The 19,025-nt window shown below is 46.3% G+C and overlaps 1 protein-coding gene across 1 annotated transcript in view; it reads right to left on the bottom strand.

The window, feature by feature from the left end:
* Nucleotides 1–19,025, bottom strand: part of galnt17 (polypeptide N-acetylgalactosaminyltransferase 17) — a 380,918-nt gene that overhangs the window by 143,213 nt on the left and 218,680 nt on the right. Inside the window, exon 6 of the mRNA XM_078225003.1 lies at nt 7,302–7,419. Within this exon, the coding sequence (XP_078081129.1) occupies nt 7,302–7,419 (118 nt within the window). The remainder of the gene's footprint in view (nt 1–7,301; nt 7,420–19,025) is intronic.

Below are 19,025 nucleotides of genomic sequence, written 5' to 3'. Positions count from 1 at the left end.
GGGAAAATAAAGGTTTATGGGGCAAAGACCACAGAGAAAGGAAGTAATGCTTCAAGTGGGACCTAGAGTCTAATGAGGTATTCCTTCACTGCGGTCGGTGGGCTGAAAACTGATGCTGGTTAATTCACTTTTCCAGTGGTATTGGCTTCATGTGGCAAACGTCCATGTTACATGACTCCCAATTCTCCACTCGGGCTTTGATAACAGATTTGTATCCCTTGTGTGGGTCTCTGAGATTGTTAAGTGTCTCAACCATTATGAATTGAAAAGAAGGTTATAGGCCTCTTCATCTTGACAAACGAGTAGATTCTGGTGGGCCAGCCTGAGTTATGAAGTGCAGATGGCCTTCGTATAACTGTCTTTGAATTTGCGCTGTGAAACCCAGAGGAGGGTCGTTAATATCTCTTTAGTGATAACGAGACACAAGTTTGTCTGAGACTGTCAGGTAGTTCCTTTTGTTCAGGAGGGGGTCACAGACAGATACAGACACAGCCATTTCAAAAGTTCTTTGTCCATTTTTAAAATGTTAGCAATGGGCATGAAAATATCATCTTAGAATAGAATCCCTACAGTGCAGAAGGAGGCCATTCGGCCCATCGAGCCTGCACCAACTCTCTGACAGGGCATCCTACCCTGGCCCAACCCCAGCCCTTCCGATTCCAGAACTTTGCCTGTCCAATTCCTGATGAATGTCCCCTAAAGGATCTGAGTGTCTACCAGGGTGGTTTGCACTCAGGGGGTGAGGGATGGTTAAGTGTCTGTGGGCTATCCAACAAGGAATGCTAAGTGTCTCACTCTGTGAGTGCCAGGTGCTATGATTCTCGAGTTGAGCGGCTCTTATCCAGCTGAGCTCCTCGATGTCCATCTCAGTAACTTGTGGATTCAGCTGCTCAAACCCAGCCACTGTGGTTAGGCTTATTGACAGGAGATTGGGGTGTTTTAAGAGCACTTAGTCTCTTTTGGGGATTCCACTTGTGCATTAAGGTTGGTGAGGATGGGATCTGATCTGGTTGGGATCCTTCTGCTGGTCAGTTGAGTGATAAGCTCCATGTCTTTTGGAATACCACTGCCCTCTGATGGATGGTCAGCTCTCATTACACCTCCTGGTGGCTTTTCAACTCAGTGAGGCTTCCCCTAACTCTTTTGGGCCAATTTGGGGACTTTCCTATTCCCCATTTAAATTCCCCACAAAGCTAAACCAATCATTCTACTTGGCTAAACCAGTCATTGGCTGGGGCCTTTGGCTTAGGAATGGGCTCTCTCCTAATGTGCTCCATGTCCCCTGGAATACTTTTGCCCTCAAGTGGTGTGTAGTTCCAGCTATATCCTTTTTAACTGGGTGAGGCATCTCACTCCCTATCTGTTCATCTGAGTAGGGACTCCCTTTGTCCCTCTTTAAATTTGGAAAGAGGATTTCTGGCAGCCATACTTTAGGCAATTCCTTAAACATTTCCTTTCCTGGTTTAAAGGATATCTTCCTTCAGGCATCTATCTCCCTCACTATCCCCTTCCCTGCTCTGTGACTCCTCTGGTCCCTGTTTAATGCTGGGATATTCTGTGAGTTAATTGTAAAGTATATTTGCCCTTCCAGGATCTCTTTTAACTTTATTGAGCAGGCTTCAGTCTGGAAACATTTGAGCAGTCGCTCTCAATGTTTATGGGTACCAATTCACTCTTTGGGTCTTCTGACCTTCCTCAGCTTACTGTTCTCCTGTGGGTTTCTGTTGGCTGGCTTGGGCCTTTTTTCCTTCGTTGGCTAACACCTTGCTGCCAGCCAAATTGTTTCCAAAGAGGAAACCAATTCTTGCTACTGCTAGTTCCAGGAAAATTCCGACAGTGACAGGGCCCAAAATAAGGTCACACTCGAGTGGAACCTACGATGGATGCAAACACAAATCCTCCTCCCACTGATGAGAGCTTTGGTCTTCAGGGAGGACTCAGTGGGTAGATTTAAGTTCCCTCCAACATAAAGGACTGAGTTGCCCCTCTGTCCCAAAGCAGTACAATGGACTTGCTCACATTCTGAAATGGATAGCGGGACATAGTTCCTGGAAGGACAAAACTCTGGAGTTTGTCCGGCACAGACACACATAGTGCCGCACTCCCTATGGGTAATTTGTCTGCCTGCTATAGAGTCATAGAGATATACTGCATAGTAACAGGCCCTTCAGCCCAACTCGTCCATGCTGATCAAGTTTCCTAAATTGAACTCGTTCCATTTGTCTGCATTTGGCCCATATCCCTCTAAACCTTTCCTATCCACGTATCTGTCCAAGTGTATTTTAATTGTTGTAGTTGTACCCGCCTCTACCACCTCCTCTGGCAGCTCATTCCATATACGCACCACCTTCTGTATGCTGCACTTCTCATGGGGCATCCTTTGGGGAACTACTCATACGGTGTCCTTTGAGGCCAACAGAGTTCCCTCCTGACCCTCAGCACTCTGGGCTGGAGTGCCTTATTTACTGCAATGGAAACATGTCGGTCTCCAGGCTGAAGGGGGTATGGGGGACGGGGGGGGACGGGGGATGGGGGACGGGGGACGGGGGGGGGAAGGGGGGGGGACTGGGGGGGTAGTGGTGGGGGGATGGGTGCTTTCCTAATTGGGTCATCCTGTTTATCTTTCCAACGTTCACGGGAATGGTTTGGAAAGAGTCTGCTTGAGTTTCCAGATCTATGGGCGAGATCATATCTGACTGTTGTTGCTGCTCCATTCCTGATTGTGAGGATTCTCTGCTCCTGTAAGTGCATCCGCAGATTGAAGGGCAAGCAATTTTTGAATTCCTCCAGCAATATTGACTCCTACAACCCCTCACAAGTGCGTGGGATTCTTAGGGCATTTACCTATTGGTCGAATGCTATTTGCTTCATCTGTTCAAACTCGATGTAAGTATGTGTGAGTTTCTTAGATGGGTTCCAGAATTGCTGGCAATATGTCTCAAGGACTAAAGTTTAAGCACTCAGGATGGCATGTCTGCTCATAACTGATGGACACATCAGGAGGCAGCATGGAGCAGACATCTCAAGCTCTCCCAGGCAGCTGCCCTTGAAGTAAAAATCTCCACGACTCCGGTGGTCATTTTAGCTGTCCTGTTACTTTCTCAAAAGTAGCAAAAAAAAACCCTCCACACCACTCACTTCAAATTTATGAATTCTCTCAAAGTCTCTCATACTTGAGAGACTTAGAGAGTGGTTCTGGGTTAAGAAGATAGGGGATGCTACTGGGTAGAGAGAGATTGTCTCTCGCAGCTTCCATTTGTCTAGTCTCTCTCTCCCTTTGAGCTGCACGTCCATTTCCAGAGCTGGAAATTCTCTTTTCCTTAGTTTCTCTCTCTCTCTGTCTCTCTCTCTCTCTTTCCTTCTCTGAAATTCTAGCTTCAGTTTGAGCTTTCTGGGCTTGGACGTGGCCAGGGGAGGGGATTAGGAGTCATGATTGAGCTCTACATCTAAGTACCCTGTCAGTAACACAAGATCCAAATGGTCAGCTCATTTCTCTTCAGTTTACTGGACAATTTGAACACGACCGCCCTAGCTACAGCTTTCAGTTGCTTTGTGCTAAGGGCTGCTAATCTTTCACAGTTCAAGTTTCCTTGCTGGGCCCATATCTGGGCATCAAATGTTGGCATTTTCTCAATGTGAGGGAAAAGGAATTTGCTGTGGTAAGCTACAGTGGTTTAAAATTCATTCCAGCCATTGAGATTTTTCCCATTTGGTTTGCTATTGGCTCTTTTATATCAGATTTGGCTTGTGTCTTAACTTGGACTCTGGTCAAATTCAAATACATGATCCTGAATTTGAGCTCGAAATTTTTGTTTTGGACAGGAGGGCAGTTAATTTAAAAAGCACTAATTTGTCCTCTCACCAAGCGTCTGTAAATCAAAAGGTGTTTTTTTCTGTTCCCCGCCTTATAAGCAGTAGTGTATTTTCCAAAACTCTAGGTTTTGGCCTGGTCTCATTTCTATTAATACCCCCACAGCAAGCTCGAGATAGGATGAACACAAAGGGTTAATTTATTTGCACACTGTCACAACACGGGAGGAGGGTCGCAATGTGGCCAACAATGCATTCATACAGTAAAAGAGGGATAAAGGACAGATTGACAGTGCAGAGACCACAGATAAGCTTGGTCTCTAACTTCCTGGTTCCCCAGCATCAGATTCAGGGAGGTACCCCAAAGCTTTCCTGGGGAATCTGTCTCAGAGGTTCCCAGGTATACATTTGCACTGCAAATGTCCTGAAGCGTTAGATTCCCCAGGATAACTGTGCTGCGTTTTGAACCTTCTGACGGCAATTTAAATTGCTAACTTTGGATGGTTCCACCAGAGTTATGCTAATAATTACTCTGAAAAAGTTAGAAGTAAAAACACTTCTAACTTCAGCCAAACTATTTTAAGCACACAGACCGATTCCGCATGGGGCTCCTCTCTCCCCCTGCAACACTGCCGGCCCCACAGGGAACACACCCCTCACTCCCACCCCACTCCGCACCACACCCCCACAGTATTCCCAACCCTCCCATCCACATGTGATTCCCTAGCCTCCTCAACTGATTCTTCAGCTCAACCCGACCTGGTTAGATCCCCCCAACCTTGACCCAACCTGCCACTGCATCCCCCCCATGTCCGGGTATGCCCTGACAAGCCACCCCACCTCCTCCCCCACACCGCGATCCCATTCTGGCTGCATCCCCTCCACCCCGGTCCCAACCCAGTCACCTATCCATCCCCCCTCACCCGCACCACCCCCAGCTTTCCAGGGTGACTCAGCTGAACTGTCCCCTATGCCCCCATCTCCCCAGCACGATCTCAATTTGAATCCCACTCTCATGACCAAACCCATCTGGACAACCCCTCCTATAATGTCTTGACCCACATGACCCCATCTCCTACATCACCTGGCAGGACCCACCCACCCGCCTGACCAGACATGATGCCCCTGACTCAACTTAACCTGACCTGACCCCACCAGCCTGACCCAACATCCGAACACCCCCCCCCATTCACCTGATGTCCGACCTACCCCCCAACCAACACCCCCACCCATCGACCACCCCTGATGCCCATTCACTTCCCCCCACCCCACTCCATATCTGACCCCCCAAATCCCATCCACTTACTCTAGACAATGTCCCTGGCCTGGTATTTTCAATGGGCCATTTAAACTTGCCTGCTTTACAGCAGCAATTGACGCTGGACTATGGCACTGGACCCAGGGATGCACTGTGTTGCCTGGATCTTATCTGGTCTAAGTCTGAAAGGTTGGCCGAGACAGGCACCGATGAAATTTGGCACAAGTGAATAGGTACAGAGTGGCAATCCAATGCTGACTGCCGCTCCGAGGAAGTTATAGCCTGAAATATTGTTTCATATGGATTCCAGAGCAAAGGATCAAAGTCCAATGAGGTCTTCCAACATGGAGGTCAACGGGCTAAAAAATTGATGCTGGTTAATTCACTTTTCTGGTAGAGTTGTCCACACATGGTGAGAAAGGCATATAGAGATGAATCATTCTTGTAGGCGATGGTACAGAATTTCCAATAGAAGCTGTGTAGATGGGGCAAACTTGGGCCAGAGGATCCTTTTCTGTGAGGCTGTTTATAGGATGCTAAACAGCAGACTGAGTTTTCAGTTCCACAAGGCATTATTAATGATTCCACAGCCAGAAGTCCATGCCATATGACTCCCAAGTCTCAACTTGAGCTTTGTAAAGAGATGTGCATCCGTTTTCTGGGTCCTCGAGATTGTTAAATATCTCAACAATTAAGGATCGAAAGGAAGGTTGCAGATGAGTAGACTCTGGTTGGCCAGTCTGGGTTATAAAATGCAGTGGTCTTTGTATGTCTCTCTTTGAATTTGGTCTATTCACAGGGAAATCATTAGTATCCCTTCAGGGATAACAAGGCGGCGAGGTAGCTCAGTTTGTTCAGGGGTCACTGGCAGACATATTTTAAAAGGTCTTTGTCCAGTTTTAAAAATTTTAGAAACAACCATGGGATACCAATACATGCTTCATAAAAATATACAGTGTGAGGACTTAGTCTCCTCACTTATATAAGGTAATACCATAAAAAGATAATTTTTTTTAAGTCATGCTTTGTAATCTATTGTTTTTCTGTTTGTTTAAACATTATTAAAGGAATACATTTTGACAGCATGAATAGGGAGGTGGCAGGTACATTAAATGGCAAAATTTAAAATTGAAGAGATGTGCAACTATTTCAGTCATTAAAGGGGGCATTGGAAGTAACAAAGAAAGATTGTCCAAATGGAGTCTTTGGAGGAGAAATTTGTTCAGGTAATGCCTATGTAGACTTAAATCAATTCCCCAGGACAATCAGGGGTGCTAGCAACATAACTTTGCAGCTTTCTTCGCTGCCATAGTTGAAAAACACATTGCAAGCTGTGTGGAATGCAGCCCACTGTACGGCCTGCCTAACTGGCTAATGGAGATAAGTCTACGGAGTGCTATTCAGGTGAATATCACTCCATTTGATTTTGTATTCGAAGGCATAAATAAATGCAAGGTGGTATTATTGGACTTGAACAAACAGTTGGAGTACTATGCATGGTTTTTGGGACTCCAGTGTAAGGGCAATGAGAATGGAACAATCTACGTTCACAGGATGAAGGGTTAACTTATGAAGAGATATTTGAGAAGCAAGTCTTTGCTCACTGGATCAGAAGAGGAAGGAGTGGCCTGATTGATTCTTCAAACTTATGAAGGATTACCATCAATGTAGATAGAACTCGGTTGTTTCACTGCTTGGTAAGAAACCGATGAGACTTTTAAAAGGTCACAAGTGTTAAGGGGTTAGTTATAATTATATAATATTGCATAACTATAGTTACAAGAAATATTCTTCAAACACAAGAGTGGATAGAATGGTAGAATTCTCTGTCGCAAACTGTTGTTGAAGCAGTCTATAAATTATTCTAAAAGGGAATTAGGTAGTTGCTGAAAAGGAGGAATATTGAAGTGTTTGGGGAGTGAGCAGGAGAGTTTTGCAGGTGCATTAGACTCGAGAACCCTTAGAATGAAAGACCTGCATCAATCTGATGGACCTGTTTCTGTGGTTATGGCATTCTGAGTTGTAACCAACAGGCCACTGGTGCCTTATGAATTTCAACAGCAAAATAAGAGTTCATAGAAGATGGTTAAGTATACCGCCAATTCATCCTTGTCCATGGACTGCAAGCTTTTCAGTTAAGTAAATCCAAATCAGTTTACAGGCTACAAGGAAAAAAAAATCAACTTTCTTAATAGTGCATAAGCAACATTTTCAAAAGAGGACACCGACTAACCTTAATCCCCAGTTCTATGTTTTCCCCGCCATAAACATCCATTCCAGGGTCCAACAGGCCGATTTCACCAAAAAACAATCTATTCACCACAAACGAACATCCGATCATGGCCGGAGTCCTGAAAAAGAGCAAGAGATATGTTATTCTTTGAGGAAGGCCAGAAAGACTGCCCTAGACATTGCAGCCTGACATTTGTCCTCACGTTTGAGGAAGGTTGTAGTGAACCAACTAAAGGAGCATGAATTCAGCAGAGCAAGTCAGTAAGACATTCTGGGTGGAAGTCAATGCTTACAAAGCTTTTCGAGAAAATGTGAGCTTCTGAATGAAGAAATGTTCACGGACACTGCTTAAGTTCAGTACCACTGCAGAGAAGTTTGGGCCATCACTCAGAAAGGCTCAAAACAGGTGGGTAGTTGGCGAAGTGGATTGACAACTGGTTGGAATATAGGAGACGGGATGGTTAGGATGAAGCCGTGTTGGAGTGACAGAAAGTGGCTGATGGAGATCTGAGGGTTCAGTGTTGAGGCCTTACTTTTGACCTGTAAACCAATGCTTGTAAAGTGGAGATAGGGATAAAACCATCAATTGAGAGAGAGCAGGTTGATCAGGGGCAGAGTGATCTCAACAGATGGGGAAGCTGGACTTGCTGGGGGAAACTTTAATTCATCGTTGACGGCATAAAGATGTAGGACAAGGAAAGATTGAACTTGGGTCTATAAACAATGCAATGTTAGCCTACAACACAAGAGGAGGATTTTAGGGCATTGGGAGATAATAACTGAAACTATCTGTATTGTATTATAAGTAGGGCTAATAGGATATTGGAACAAAAACAGAAAGTGCAAGAAAATTTCACCAGGTCTGACAGCATCCGTGGAGAGAGAGTAGAGCCAACATTTAATAGAGCTAATATTTTGAGTCTGGATCCAGACATGAAAGGTTGGCTCTATTCTCTGTCCACAGATTTTCCAGCATTTTCTGTTTTTGTTTCAGATTCCAGCATCTGCAGTCATTTGCTTTTACAATAGGATATTGGGTTGCATGGTGAATTCAACAGAATGCGAATCGTAGGATGTGATGCTGAGCCAATGCAAGGCACTTGATCATCCATGTCTACAGTAGTGTGTGCAACTCTGGTTGCCATATAATGGCAAAAATGTCCAACACATAAGTTGTAAGGAGAGGCTACAGAGCCTGCCCCTTTGCATCAGAGCAATGGCCAAGTTTAATTCAGAGATATTGTTTATCCTGCACCCGAGAGAGATACGTCACAATGAGGTCCGACTGAGCAGCCTCCACATATGCATTCAAGTCACACGAGTGGTGTGGTAATGGGTTTTGATAGCTGTTTGTCTGAAAGTAAGTGAATGACGGAATATAATGACAGGAATAGACTCCAGCAGCTTATCATAAATGCAGCAGTCCTCCTTTCATTCCATTTCATCTTGTGACAACAAATAACCATTTTTCTCAAGGATAGAATATTTGCTGGATTCTTTCTTGCTGGTTGCAGCACACAAAGAGTTAAAATTAATTTTATTTATTTGTGTCACAAGTAGGCTTACATTAACACTGCAATGAAGTTATTGTGAAAATCCCCTAGTCGCCACACTCCGGCGCCTGTTTGGGTACACTGAGGGAGAATTTATCATGGCCAATGTACGTAACCAGCACGTCTTTCAGACTGTGCGAGGAAACTGGAGCACCCGGAGGAAACTCACGCAGACACGGGGAGAACATGCAGACTCTGCACAGATAGGCACCCAAGCTGGGAATCGAACCCAGGGCCCTGGCGCTGTGAGGCAGCAGTGCTAACCACTGTGCTGGTTGTTTCTGCAAGATGTAGAGAGTATACATTATGGATCATATATCGAAAGCATTGATACACATGGGTCACTTGCTATCATTGTCCTTGGATGGAGATTCATCTCCCAAAGCTTTTGCAAACAAATCAATAAATTTCTGAGGAGGGAGTCAAGATTCCATTCAATTACAAGAATCATGCGAATGGCTCACTATCTAAATCAATTAAGAAATACAAGCTCCAATTTTTACCCAACCCACCGAATGGGTCGTTTTGGCTTGGAGGCCCGTTTTACATTCCACCTCATTAGCTCTTCTGTGACTTTATACTTTATGACATTAGCAGTACTGTTGAAATTCATTTTTAAATTGACATGGCGAATATAGTTTCAACTCAGTCAGGAGTTCCAAATAGGCTTCCTGCAATATTCTAACTACCCACAGAGTCCTGGGCCTGTGATACAGAGCGAAAACCCATTTAATGTAATTAGATATGGTTTCAGACAAAGTCTCACCCTGACTGCAAAATCTTTTTCATTAAAACCTGAGCAAAATGTGGCACTTCACTAAGAAATACATAAATCCCTGAGCCAAAAGCTAATGGAAAATTCAGCCACTTTCCAGCTCCATTTGAAAAAAAAAGCTCACTGAAAATCCCAAAGGTCAGTTTTTAAAGGGTAGAGCTTGGTGGCTTGAAGCAAATTACTTAAACTACTTACATGCTGGAAATTACTTCTCCTTAGGATGTTACATTAAATACAGCCAGAGAGTGGCTAATTTTTTTTTCCTCTGTGTATAAGTGCTGAAGATTTATTACCTGGTGCCACTAATGTACCACCAAACTGCAGAACATTAGACTGTTTCCTGCTGAGTTCAGTAACTACTGAGGAACTACGAAAACACTGGCAAAGATTAAATATGAACATGTGCCATTTTGCTCTTGGGCATTATGCTACTGTTATATTGCATATCCCAACTTATTGCTTCTTGACATTCCTTGAAGTACTGCTTAATATTTCGAGAGCCATGAAAATATTAGTCCATGGCAGTGTTGCTCCACATTTAACAAAGGCCACATCAAGGATTGCATCCAGCTATGCTCCAGGATGCTGCTCTGTGGAATGATAGGAGTCACAAGGCACAGTTCTGCAATTGTGATGGCTCACAAACTAACCTCAATTTCAGTCACATGACAACAAGAGGTTGTCAAGTGTGCTTTTCAATGTCGCTATGGACAACGGGAAAGTTTCTGCCTCCTGGGTGATTGAGTTAACCAAGGGATTAGAATAACCCCAATCGCAAATTCTAAGGGGCGACCCTCCCTAAAAGTTTCTCAGAGTCGAGTTTGTGTAAAAACTGGAGTAAATCAGTGGGAGTTTCAAAATGAATCTCCCACACTCTGTGCACGGCAGAGTGCCTCAGCATGAATCCCACTGAAAACCAGTCTACCAGCCTCCTACTGGAGAGGCTGGCAGCACAGTGTTGAGCGAGACACTGTACATGGTCCAATCTGTCAGACCGAGATCGGCGCAGTAGCCCGCACTGCCGGCCTCCCGATCACTGGCCAGCCCCGTGACTCCCACATTGCCGGCTGTGCGATTCCCCCCCACGCCCAATCGCTGACCCCCCTGGTGTGTCGGGGCCAGCCTTGTCCCCCAGCCCCCGCTCCCTTCAATCTCCACCTCCCCCCCCCGCAGTCCCGATCTCCCAATTCCCGCCCTCTCACTGGCAGCCCCAACCCCCTAGTCGCAGTTCTAACACCCTGCCCCCGCAGCCCCAACCCCCTAGCAGGCTGACCCCTCCACCCCGATTCACAGCCCCAATCGGTGACCTTCCTCTCTCTGTCACTCAGCCCGAATGTAGATTGGCAGTGGAACCCCATTAGGCCCCACCCCTTTGACAATGCCCGATGCCTGGTGGGCAGTGCCAACGTGCCTCCTGGGCATTAACACTTTGCCTCTAGGGCAGTGCCAGGGTGCCCAGGCTGGCGTTGCCAAGCTGGCAATGCCCAGGGGGCACCACCCTGAACAAAGAACAAAGAACAGTACAGCACAGGAAACAGGCCCTTCGGCCCTCCAAGCCTGTGCCGCTCCTTGGTCCAACTAGACCAATCGTTTGTATCCCTCCATTCCCAGGCTGCTCATGTGACTATCCAGGTAAGTCTTAAACGATGTCAGTGTGCCTGCCTCCACCACCCTACTTGGCAGCGCATTCCAGGCCCCCACCACCCTCTGTGTAAAAAACGTCCCTCTAACGCCTCCACGTCCTTCTGGTAGTGCGGCGACCAGAACTGGACGCAGTGCTCCAAATGTGGCCTAACCAGCGTTCTATACAGCTGCATCATCAGACTCCAGCTTTTATACTCTATACCCCATCCTATAAAGGCAAGCATACCATGTGCCTTCTTCACCACCTTCTCCACCTGTGTTGCCACCTTCAAGGATTTGTGGACTTGCACACCTAGGTCCCTCTGTGTTTCTATACTCCTGATGACTCTGCCATTTATTGTATAACTCCTCCCTACATTATTTCTTCCAAAATGCATCACTTCGCATTTATCCGGATTAAACTCCATCTGCCACCTCTCCGCCCAATTTTCCAGCCTATCTATATCCTGCTGTATTGCCCGACAATGCTCTTCGCTATCCGCAAGTCCAGCCATCTTCGTGTCATCCGCAAACTTGCTGATTACACCAGTTACACCTTCTTCCAAATCATTTATATATATCACAAATAGCAGAGGTCCCAGTACAGAGCCCTGCGGAACACCACTGGTCACAGACCTCCAGCCGGAAAAAGACCCTTCGACCACTACCCTCTGTCTCCTATGGCCAAGCCAGTTCTCCACCCATCTAGCCACTTCTCCTTGTATCCCATGAGCCTTAACCTTCTTAACCAACCTGCCATGTGGGACTTTGTCAAATGCCTTACTGAAATCCATATAGACGACATCCACGGCCCTTCCTTCATCAACCGTTTTTGTCACTTCCTCAAAAAACTCCACCAAATTTGTAAGGCACGACCTCCCTCTTACAAAACCATGCTGTCTGTCACTAATGAGATTGTTCCGTTCTAAATGCACATACATCCTGTCTCTAAGAATCCTCTCCAACAACTTCCCTACCACGGACGTCAAGCTCACCGGCCTATAATTTCCTGGGTTATCCCTGCTACCCTTCTTAAACAACGGGACCACATTCGCTATCCTCCAATCCTCAGGGACCTCACCCGTGTCCAAAGAAGCGACAAAGATTTCCATCAGAGGCCCAGCAATTTCATCTCTCGTCTCCCTGAGCAGTCGAGGATAGATGCCATCAGGCCCTGGGGCTTTGTCAGTTTTAATGTTCCCTAAAAAACCTAACACTTCCTCTCTTGTAATGGAGATTTTCTCTAACGGGTCAACACCTCCCTCCGAGACACTCCCGGTTAACACGCCCCTCTCCTTCGTGAATACCGATGCAAAGTATTCATTTAGGATCTCCCCTATTCCCTTGGGTTCTAAGCATAATTCCCCTCCTTTGTCCCTGAGAGGTCCGATTTTCTCCCTGACAACTCTTTTGTTCCTAACGTATGAATAGAATGCCTTAGGATTCTCCTTAATCCTGCCTGCCAAGAACATCTCGTGACCTCTTTTTGCCCTTCTAACTCCCCGTTTGAGTTCTTTCCTACTCTCTCTGTATTCCTCCAGAGCTCCATCTGTTTTCAGTTGCCTGGACTTAACGTACGCCTCCCTTTTCATTTTAATCAGATCCTCAATTTCCCTGGTTATCCACGGCTCTCGAATCCTACCTTTCCTATCTTTCCTTTTTACAGGCACATGCCTATCCTGCAGCCTTATCAATAGTTCCTTAAAAGACTCCCACATGCCAGACGCGGACTTACCCTCGAACATCCTCTCCCAATCAACATCCACCAATTCCTGCCTAATCCGGCTATAGTCAGCCTTCCCCCAATTTAGCACCCTGCCCATAGGACAGCACTCATCCTTGTCCATTACTATCCTAAAGTTAACAGAGTTGTTGTCACTATTTGCCACATGTTCCCCTACCGAAACTTTGACGACCTGACCGGGCTCATTTCCCAGAACTAGGTCCAGTATAGCCCCCTCTCTAGTCGGGCTATCTACATACTGTTCCAAAGAACCTTCCAGTACGCATTTTACAAATTCCTCCCCGTCCGGACCCCCAGCTCTAAGCACTTTCCAGTCTGTGCCAGGGAAATTAAAGTCCCCCACTACAACAACCCTATTTTTTCTGCACCTATCCAGAATCTCCTGACATATCCTTTCCTCCACTTCCCGTGGGCTGTTGGGTGGTCTGCAGTACACCCCCAGCATAGTGACTGCACCCTTCCTGTTTCTGAGTTCCACCCACAGCGACTCAGTACATGACCCCTCTAAGTTGTCTACCCTCTGCACTGCGGTAATATGCTCCTTAACTAATATCGCTACTCCCCCACCTTTTTTAGCCCCTCCTCTGTCTCGCCTAAAACACTTATACCCCGGAATATTCAGCTGCCAGTCCTGTCCTTCTTTTAACCAAGTTTCCGTCACCGCAACCACATCCAAATTCCGCATAAGCATTAAGGCCCTAAGTTCGTCTGTTTTACCCGTTACGCTCCTCGCATTGAAGCAGATGCACTCCAGACCTCCAGGCCCAGTCAGGTCCTCCTCCTCCAGAGTGCTCCTCTTCTTAGCTAGCCTTGCCCTGGCCCCCAGTTCAACCCCAGCCTCAGTATTTACTGACCTCCTGTTTTGTTCCCCACCCCCCATCACACTAGTTTAAATCCTGCCGAAACACTCTAGCAAAACTCCCAGCCAGGATATTTGCTCCCTTCCAGTTGAGGTGTAACCCATCCTTTCTGTACAGTTGCCATCCTGACTTGAAGATTTCCCAGTTATCTATGAATTTAAAACCCTCCCTCTTGCACCAGTCCTTTAGCCACGCGTTCAACTGTAGAATCTCCCTGTTCCGAGCCTCACTTGCACTTGACACTGGGAGCAGTCCAGAGATTGCTACCCTGGAGGCCTTACTTTTTAGCCTAGCACCCAACTCCCTGAATTTCTCTCGTATGACCCCCCTGCTCTTCCTACCTACATCATTTTCACCAATGTGTACAATCACATCCGTTTGACTACCTTCCTTTTTAAATATGCTTCCTACCCTCTCGGAGACATCCAGTACCCCGGCACCAGGGAGGCAGACTACCATCCTGGATTCTCGTTCACTCCCACAGAACCGCCTGTCCGTGCCTCTAACCATTGCGTCCCCCACAACTATCGCTCTCCTAAACCCCTTCTTTCCCTTCCAGACCCCTGAGCCTGTCTCCGTGGAGGCGATCTGGTCCTCGTGGCTTACCCCTGGAGGGTCATCCCCCTCCACAGAATCCAAAACAATATACCTATTTTGGAGGGGGACCACCACAGGGGATCCCTCCACAGACTGCTCACTCCCTTCCCTTCTCCCATCTGTTGCCCATCCTGGTGGCCGGCCCTCTGGGGGAAGCCTCGAATGTCCCTCCTCACTCCAACAGGGTCGGGCTGCCAGCTCCCCACAAGTGTGGAGCTATAGTAAACCCCACTGGAGTGAACCACTCCTGGCAGGGTTTGGGGGAGGGGCGGGGGGGAGGGCAGGGGGGAGATTGCTAGCCGGAGATTTCAGTCTCGGAGACCCACGGAGGCTGTAGTGTCCAGCGGGAAACCCGTGAAACAGCCTCCACTCGAGTCTCCCGACCCGCTGTACTACAAAAGCAGCACAGTGGGCTGGGAGAATCGCGCCCCCCCAAGACTCTAGCACGTTACTGCACATCATCAGGTTATTGAGTCCACCACAATGAAATTCATCACACAAGCCAACTAATTGAATTCCATTCTCCTTATCCGCTTTAAAATTTAGATTTGCTTTTCTCAAGCAACATAAACCCATTTAAAACAAGTTACAGGGGCAATTTTAACCCCACCCAGTCATTCTGAGGCCTCATGCAGCCAGAGAAGTAAGGGTACCAAACAGGAGCCTTGATGCAGCGTGCTAACTATAGGAGGGTGAGAATACAGCTCGTTTACTATGATAGTCAATTGACAGTCAGAGCCTGGGGTGCAGAGGAATTCCTATGACTGCCTAAATGGAGCTGGTAGACCAGCAGCTCTCAAACTGTCGTAACCCCAATTGCGTTTTCAGAAACAATGAGGGGGCTCATGAGTCGAATGTATCCACACAACTTATTGTATCTATGGGCTGGATTTTGCGGATCTATTCGCTGCTGGGATCATCCGGTCCCGGAGAAGTCAATGGGCTACCGTTACGGCAAGACCCACCACGGCACAGCTGGAAAATTCGGGTCCATGTTGATCGCATTTCTAATCTCCAGCTACCAAAATTGTTGAAGGCATATCGGTGAAATTCAGAGACTGACACAATTAATGTTGTAGATTTTAGTTACCAGTTATTTTCTCTGACTGATTACTGACTCACGGCATTGTTACATAAATGTTTCTGGATGGACAACCCTGGGGTGAGCAAGCTGGTTGTGGGTTGGCTGTTTATACAAACACAAACTGAGTTGGTTAAACCCACACACTTGCAGAAAGAAGGAATCATTTTCAAATTAATGATCCAAACACAACATTACAAAGACTGAATCAGCAGATAAGAAAAAATAGAGGCAATTATTTTAAAAATAGAAGAAACAGAAGCTATGGATTAAGATTTAATCATATTCTAACTATGGAGAGGATCATGCAGACAAATCTTCTCAAGAAAGAATTTGTGCACAATTTCAATCCTAAAAACATTGTTGATTATTCAGCATTATCCTCGAAGGTGGATAATCTGACCCCATACAAACTATCCCAAACTATTCCTGGTCAATATTTAAAAACTCAGCAACCAACATGAATGAGTACGTGACTATAGTAACTGACTTCATTAGTAAGTGTGTGGAAGGCAGTGTGCCAAAGAAACAAATCCATCTGTTCCCTAACCAGAAGCCATGGATGAACAGATATATCCACTGCTTGCTGAAGTCCAGGTCTGAGGCATTCAAGTCAGGTGACCCTGACCGTTTCAAAAAATCCAAAAATCCTCCCGGTGAGCTCAATGCATTCTACGCCCATTTTGAGCAAGAGGTCAGCGAGAGCACACCTTCCACCCTGGAAACCTCAGTCGAACTGGTGTCCGAGGTCACCATTGCAGATGTCAAATCAACCTTCACGAAAGTCAACCCACAGAAAGCGTCTGGCCCGGATGGAGTACCCAGACGAGCACTCAGATCCAGCGCGGACCAGCTGATAGGGGTATTCACAGACATCTTTAACTTCTCTTTACACCAATATGAGGTCTCTAACTACTTCAAGAAGCCAACCATCATCCCTGTATCAAAGAACAGCCAAGCAGCGTGCCGTAATGACTATCGTCCAGTGGCTCTGACATCCATCATTATGAAGTGCTCCGAAAAGCTAGTCATGGCACAAATCAATTCCGGCCTCCCAGACTGCCTGGATTCACTACAGTTCGCCTATCGCCACAGCAGGTCCACAGCAGATGCCATCTCCCTTGCCCTACAATCCACCCTGGCACACCTAGATAACAAAGACACCTATGTCAGACTCCTATTTAATGATTACTGCTTAGCCTTCTTCCTACAAAACTCATCTCCAAACTCCATGGCTTGGGCCTCGGTTCCTCCCCCTGCGACTGAATCCTAAACTTCGTAACCCACAGACCGCAAACAGTAAGGATAGATAACAACACCTCCTCCACAATCATCCTCAACACTGGTGCCCTACAAGGCTGTGTCCTCAGCTCCTTACTATACTCTTCATACACCTATGACCGTGTGACCAAATTCCTCTCCAATTGATTTTCAGGTTTGTTGATGACACCATTGTAGTGGGTCGGATCTCAAACAATATTGAGACAGAGTGCAGGAAAGAGATAGAGAATCTGGTGAATTGGTGCTATGACAATAATCTCTCCCCCGATGTCAGTAAAATGAAGGAGGTAGTCACTGACTTCAGGAAGCATAGAGGACATGCCACTATCTACGTCAACTGGGATGAAGTGGGAATGGTTGAGAGCTTCAGATTTCTAGGTGTCCAGATCACCAACAACCTGTCCTGGTCTCTCCACTGACTCTATAATTAAGAAAGCCCACCAATGTCTCTACTTTCTTAGGAAGCTAAGGAAATTTGGCATGTCCATTACGACTCTCACCAACTTTAACAGATGCATCATAGAAAGCATTTTTTCTGATTGTATCACAGCCTGGTATAGCTCCTGCTCTGTCCAAGCATGCAACAAACTACAATGGGTCGTGAACGAAGCCCAGTCCACCACTCAAACCAGCCTCCCATCCATTTCTCTCCTTACAAATGCTGCCAGACCTGCTGAGATTTTCCAGCATTTTCTCTTTTGCTTTTCTCCCATCTATTGATTCTGTCTACACTTCCCACTGCCTCGGAAAAGCAGCTAGCATAATCAAGGACTCCATGCATCCTGGACATACTGTCTTCCATCTTCTTCTGTCAAGAAAAAGATACAAAAGTCTGAGGTCACGTACCAACTGACTCAAGACAGCTTCTTCCCTGCTGCCATCAGACCTTTGAATGGAACTACCTCATATTAAGTTGATCTTTCTCCACAGCTATGACTGTAACACTGCATTCTGCACTCTCTCCTTTCCTTCTCTATGAACGATGTGCTTTGTCTGTAGAGCGCACAAGAAACAATACCTTTCATCATATAATGATACAGGGCGGCACGGTAGCACAGTGGTTAGCACTGCTGCTTCACAGCTCCAGGGACCTGGGTTCGATTCCCGGCTCGGGTCACTGCCTGTGTGGAGTTTGCGCATTCTCCTCGTGTCTGTGTGGGTTTCCTCCGGGTGCTCCGGTTTCCTCCCACAGTCCAAAGATGTGCGGGTTAGGTTGATTGGCCATTGTAAAATTGCCCCTTAGTGTCCTGAGGTTTGTAGATTAGAGGGATTAGCGGGTAAAAATATGTAGGGATATGGGGGTAGGGCCTGGGTGGGATTGTGGTCGGTGCAGACTCGATGGGCCGAATGGCCTCTTCCTGCACTGTAGGGTTTCTATGATTTCTATGTGACAATAATAAATCAAATCAAGTCAAATCTAAAACAGTCCAATGATTATCTCTGAGCCTTCACTTCCTTCAGTGTTTTCAAATGTCTATATTCAGTGCAATCATTGGTCAGTGTATTCACTGGTCAGTGGAATTACTGGATAGTGGAATCACTGGTCAGTGAAATGACTGGTCAGTGGATTCACTGGATAATGGAATCATTGGTCAGTGGAATCACTGCTCAATGGAATCACTGCTCAATGGAATCACTGCTCAATGGAATAATTGGTAGTGGAATCATTGGTCAGATTGGTCAGTGGAATCGCTGGTCAGTGAAATGATTGGTCAGAGGATTCACTGGATAGTGAATCACCGCTCAGTGGAATCACTGATTAATAGATCAGAGGGATCTGGGTGTCCTCGAGCATGAGTTGCAGAAAGCAAATGGAATGTTGGCATCTATTGCTGAAGGAATGGAGTATAAAAGTAAGGACGTGTTGCGGCAACTTTCCAAAGCATTGTTGAGACAGCACCTGTACACTTTAGTCCCATTATTTGAGGAGGGATGTAGTGGCATTAGAGGCAGTTCAAAGGAGGTTCACTAGATTGATTCCAGAGATGAGGGGTTTGGTTTATGAAGAAAGATTGAGCAACTTAGGTCGATACTCTCTAGAGTTTAGAAGAATGGGGAGGAGATATAATTGAGGCACATAAGGTGATAAAAAGTGTTGATAAAATAGATGCAGAGAGGGTGCTTCTTCTTGTGGGGCAATCTAGAACAAGAGCTCATAGTTTTAGGATAAGGGGTGGCAGATTTAAAATAGAGATGAGAAACTACTTCTCT

This window comes from Mustelus asterias, chromosome 12 (genome assembly GCF_964213995.1).
Source record: "Mustelus asterias chromosome 12, sMusAst1.hap1.1, whole genome shotgun sequence".
NCBI lineage: Eukaryota > Metazoa > Chordata > Chondrichthyes > Carcharhiniformes > Triakidae > Mustelus > Mustelus asterias.
This window is presented reverse-complemented; position numbering and strand designations above follow the sequence as displayed.